The following is a 6,000-nucleotide window of genomic DNA, read 5'->3' as shown; positions in this document are numbered from 1 at the left end:
TTTGATGAACGTTACCATGTCTAACTCAATCGATTTATTTGACTTCAGTTTGAGGAAGGTTTACCAGAATCGCTTGTCTGTGTGTGATTCTGTATTTTCATCTAATACATATTTTATTAAATAATATTATCTATACACCTTCGGTATCTGTAATATCCGTACTAATTGTGTGAGTGATCGATTTTGTAGAACGTAACATACGCTTGTCCAGTGATTTACGTGTTTATTGAGCCGATGTACTATTGTTTACATTTTATGGTTGGTGGGTATAAAATACCGTGTCAACCGACGAGACACGTGTCTACCTTATATGGGGCGTGACAACCGTGAAAAGTCGGTCAAATCTTCACAGATACTTGAGTTGACGGCTATTAATCAGTTTGCGTCTTTGCGTGAATGGAATGCAAACCTGACAGGAGATAACCTTCGCCAGCTATCTGGTATTACTCTACAGTTATCTAGGAAATATCTCATTCATAACGACAAAGCGATCGCAAAACAACAATCGGCCGTGCGATTATTGATTGACAGAAGGTGTGAGAGCGTTAGCCAATCAGAATCGTTGTACATATCATTCTCTCGCTGACCCAGACTGTTGGTCGCTACGGGATCGAGGGCTGGTGTGTTGCTATTGAGTCGACTGTGTGTCGGTTTGACGGAAATCATTAGCGTTGTGTCGCGTTTAGTCTCCACGTTACTTATATTTTGTAGATGTACAAATGAGGAAACTAACTATCTGAACCAAGGCATCAGTCGCACGTGTGTTACCCGTGCGGAAGGCTTATTTTGGCAAGAGCCCAATATTGTCAACACTTTTGAGATTTACAAGGATTTGCCATCTTCGGTTTCTTTCGGATACAAAAATTGCGGCCCTTAGCTCAATGAGACAAATACTGTCGAACAGCTTTCGATTTTCAGAGCCGGATGACATAGGTAAGTAGCCAATATGTTATAACGAATAACCGACAATGAAAACAACATGTAGGCCTACCACTGACGTAATTGTTACGAAGTAGAACTCGTTGTGTGTTGCGTGATGTTGATGTATTTTAGCTGAATTTTACAACTCCTTTCCCAATAACGAAAGCAGCACCTGTTAGCGTGATGGTGCAAGTACGTTAGGTGTACGAGTTGGTTTGCGACAACGCGCGAGTACGTGAGAGTATTCACGAACATGTTTTCGAGGGAAAATCGTAGTGGTTTCTAGAAGTGGGTCAAACGGGTCACGCGCTATAACGAGACCAACGTGGAATCTATTGTTGAAGGTTGTTGCTCTTTATTGCAAATGTTACCGTAAGCACGCAATTAATCAAAAGTGTACAATAAAATGTCAAAATATAATTAATAGTTGTATTGTGTACAATTCAATACAAACCTAACTAAAAGGACTAACCTCTGTTAATAATACAGGCCACTAGGCCTATTTGACTCTGGACGTCACCAAATGTTATTTTCAATAACAAGATATATTTGGTTTGTGTGAGGGTAACAATATACTTTCTATTTATGTAGCACCATTTCATAAATTTATAGTCAGGGTTGTTTATTGAAATTATATGTTTATCACAAGTCAATATTTATTCTGAGTGTATTATTAAGAGCCATTTAGGCAAATTATGGGCTGTCATTGTGACTTCTCTCACGTCATTGTATAGAGCCAGTTATAAAATGGCTGCAAAATTGCTTGCTTTTTAAAATTTCATCTTCATAATAGAAATGGGAAATTGTATTTTGAAACAGCTAAAGTTTCAAAAAGCACACAAACTGTTTTTAATATAGGACCCCAAATGGGGATTTTGCAGCGTTAGAAATAGGCACTAGTCCTATAGTCCTTGCCAAACTGCCCAATGGTAAAGCTATCATAAGGACTAGTATAAATTTGCCCTTTTTATAGGTTTTGTTATGTTATCATTATAAGGACTAGTGGACAAAAACTGTTAGTTTCTAACCCTGATTTTGGGTTAGAATAAAAGACAACTTATGGGTGTGGCAGACTCGGTGACCAGATTACAACGCAATTGTGCCCCCATGAAGTGGGTTGTTGCTCACAATATCAATCACTGGCTTTGTCTGGCCCATTCTCAGTTATGTACGGACCGCCTCCGTGGTCTAGTGGTAGAGCGTCCACCAGGAGAGCGGAAGGTCCGGGGTTCGATCCCCGGCCGCGTCATACCAAAAGACGTTAAAAGATGGTACTTGTTGTTACCCTGTCTTGCGCTCGGCATTAAGGGGCTTAAACAAGGACTGGTCGGCTCGGAGTCAGTATACTGCGTCTGAGTGGGGTATTCATGTTAAACTGCGGCATGGTATCTCAGTGAGCTAGCACTATAAATCGGCATCAGCCTAGGCTAGTACAAGCAGCCACATACATGCATGCAAATCGCTATATAAGTGCAATAATCTTGGACACGACGTTAAACCCCATTTCACCTCACCTCAGTTATGTACAGTCCACTCTCAGGGAATCCGGGGAGGGTTGCCAAACAATATGACAGTCTCTAAGCTAAGGGTCATAACAAATAATATTTTCGGTGAGGCCCGGGACAAAATGGACTTTAATATTATAATCTAAAGTGCTTTTTGCATTTTCTTTTCAGGAGGGTCATTAAAAAATATGCAAGGGCATGGGGAGGGTCGTCCAAAACTAGGACAAGCATGAGGGAAGGGTTATTATTTTCTGTACATTAGTGCATCAAGAACCTCTGACCCCCGCCTAATATATGACTGGTCCCTTCTGATTCCCGGGTAGTGTTGGGGTATTTTCAAAATGAAACAAATACAATAACCATTAATATGCAGCACTATTTATGTCTTTCTTAAGCATGTTAAGGTGTTTTTGCACTTATTTGCAAGAAGGGCATAAAATGTTTAAAAAAACGGATCTGAAACATTGTGAATGCGCTAATTGAATTCCTACACGGAGTAATGGTAATTGACCCTTCGAAAAGCCACGTAAACATAATGTCACTCTGACTGTTAATATTGCATTGCCTCAATCACGGACAGGACTTCTGGGTATTTTTATTATAAACTGTCATGACCCTCCCCAAATATGTTTATTGTTTTTTATAGCCTTCCATAGTCCTGCACCATGACTGTGGAATATATTTATTTATTTTATGAAAAAACAAAAACAATCTAGATACATGTATGTATACATGGTATAAAAAAAGTAAGTCTAGCCAGCTCTAGCTAAATCAGCATCGGGAAAATTATTTGTATAACGCATACAAAAGTAAGTCTAGCCAGCTCTAGCTAAATCAGCATCGGGAAAATTATCTGAAATGTTCACAGCTCCGTGACACCAGTACACAGGGCATGCAAACTCACTTCATGGTCACCGAAGTGACCACACATGTAAAATACCGGGTTTTGTAGTTGAAATTCCGCGTAATCAAGAGGCGACCCTGTCTGAATAACGACATGCTGACAGTTGAAGCTACATAGAAATCATCAGTTCAAAATATTGTCATGGCGACCGATTTGGGACAACCATTGTCTGAAAGAACCTTTAATTCCAAGGGCTTATTACCCTGTAGACATGACATGTACATGTCTTGAATCACCTACGGTAATTGCCATTGCTTGTAATATGCTAATCCTAATTGTTAATCCCTATTGGATATGAATACACAATGCCATTTAGAAAGTGGTCAAATGTATCAAATGTTATGTTTGGGATAACACTTTCTTAGTTAAGTACAGATTCTCGCACTTTTCCTGTCTGGGATTCGAACCCACACTCACCAGATTGAGGCACCTATCGCCAGCGCTCAAGGTCAGCGATCTAACCCACTCAGCCACCCCCAAAGTATGATAATCTGTTCTTTACTAAGAAAGTGTTATACCAAATATAACATTTGTTACCTATTGGATATATTAATGACTTAATCTGTGTCAGAGGACCTTGGCCTAGGGATGAAAAATAGGACGGTCTAGCTGGGGCCAGGCCAGGTGCTCCCTGGCACCAGCACAACACCCACTACCACTATGTGCTGACCTGGCACAGTTTCATGATAGTGATTCTTGTACATATCTATCTGAATGCAATGTTTCGGTGTAGATACTAACATGGTTAGCAAGCAAATGACATCTTCCTGAGGCAAGGGCGTTAACTGACTATACCCAGTTACCACCCTTGCCAAATAGGCTGGAATTTCCAGGCTCGATCGTAGCGCCACCAGAGGCGATTACGAGTTTTGTCCCTTCTATATCTCTCCAACTGACCAATTGGATTCCATCACTCATATCACTTGCATTTGCTTCAAACAAAATGGTGCTGCCGAGCCAAAACGATCAATGATCAATGTTACATGTGTTTCCAGTGCACGTGCAGAATGCCGTTGTTAATATAAGCAGGAGTACCAATGTTCAAACCGAAAACTTTAACACAGGGTATTCCGAAACGATAGTTACGTGTTTAACGACTGAATCCATACAATCTAGACCATATATATGCCATTCCAGAATGTTCTCTCGCTCAGGTTTCAATTTTTTAATCGAGAATTTGTCCAAATATGTCTCAAAGCGTAATCGCCAATTTGAAATTTGTGCCGTAAAGCATGAGAAAGCTGCCTTCTGATTGGCTAATGTCAACTTCTTGTCAGTCCTTCCATTGGTCAGTCAAAATTCGCCCAAGGTCGGTCTGACGTGACCTGTAATGGGATGTCCTCAGATCTTTGTTTAGCGTTAGCGAGAACTAAGATCTGATTTTAATGAGATTGTGATTGATTCTCATCAGGTAACAGGAGAGGAGTCACTTCAGTTTATAACAAAGCTATTTCAAGAGAATGGCTTGTCAATGTGGAACTAACATAAAAAGGAAGTCAACAGTTTGTGGTCGAGCCAGGCGCTAATGCTAAAGGGAGACAATTTAAGGGGAGGTAACTCTTGTATCATGACAATGATTCTGTCAAAGTGTTATGTAACTGTGGTGAAATATCAAGTGTTATATCACTGCATTGAAAATACCACTCTTCTCAACCTAAGAAAACTCAGCCTTTCACACTAAATATCCCCCAAAACTGACCACCACAGAAGATATCATTAGCTGAGATGAAGGACCTCCAGAGGTGGTATCCTGCAATGAAATTGCATCACAATGCTTTGCAGGCCATTGTGACATCATCAGTTACATTGACATCAGTAATAAGAACAAGTTGTCCCTGGAGTCCTTACTGTCCACATACCGAGACTTGCCTATTAGGAGGATAGAATTACTACAAATCCATGGATTTTTCTTTGAGTAGAGCCTCGCAGCAAGGCTAGCCCGAACCCTGTGTTAACTGGTAAAATGACAGGCTGTATGGTGCTGTACATCACCTCCTCCCTCATGTCCACTCTGTTGTTTGCTGCATGGCTGACCTGCTTAGCACCTCTTCCAATTTGCAAGGCTGTGTTTATTTCTAGCGTGGCCTACCCTACCAGATTGTTGATCAGGCTCGGGGATTATCTGGATTCCACAAAGTATCCTTGGCAGTAGACTAACATTTAGTCTCTGAAATCTTATATTACACAATATCCTTCTTGACTCTAAAAATAAAAAAAATTCCCTATGCTGTGGAATAGAGCTAGCTTGAGCTGGCTAGACTTTAGTATGTATGCATTTCTAGATTATTATTTTTTCATAAAATAAATATATTCCACGGTCATGGTGCAGGACTACCTTGGCAGGTAAATGGGAAGATTGTTATTTTGTTCAAAATAGGGATTTTTAAAGATAATTTAATGTACATTAACCATTGTTAACATTGCATTCAGTAATGAGAAACTGAGCGCAGCACATGCTTTGCAAATCCTGCAATCGACCGAAATCTGCATGACAATTTTGATTTCGGAGCGCAATTTTGATTGGACTATGCATAGACTCATTAGTCCAGCTAAAATGTAACTCCATAATACCAGCCTAGTTCGGCAGTGGAAACTGGACTTTTAGAGTCAGTTAACTCTCTTGCCTCGGGAAGATGAGCCTAGTTCGGCAAGGGTGGAAACAGGACTTTT

General features: G+C 40.3%; 1 protein-coding gene across 1 annotated transcript in view; it reads left to right on the top strand.

Moving 5' to 3' along the window:
* Positions 1-594: 594 nt before the first annotated feature.
* LOC124141670 (WD repeat and SOCS box-containing protein 1-like) overlaps positions 595-6,000 on the top strand; it is a 29,869-nt gene continuing 24,463 nt past the window's right edge. The window contains exon 1 of the mRNA XM_046509718.2: positions 595-933. Coding sequence (XP_046365674.1) covers positions 882-933 — 52 coding nt within the window. The 5' untranslated portion in view covers positions 595-881. The remainder of the gene's footprint in view (positions 934-6,000) is intronic.

The sequence above is a fragment of the Haliotis rufescens genome, unplaced genomic scaffold (assembly GCF_023055435.1).
Source record: "Haliotis rufescens isolate VD_foot unplaced genomic scaffold, xgHalRufe1.0.p SCAF_21, whole genome shotgun sequence".
NCBI classification, from domain to species: domain Eukaryota; kingdom Metazoa; phylum Mollusca; class Gastropoda; order Lepetellida; family Haliotidae; genus Haliotis; species Haliotis rufescens.
Note: the sequence above shows the minus strand (reverse complement) of the source record. Positions and strands in the feature narration are given on the sequence as shown.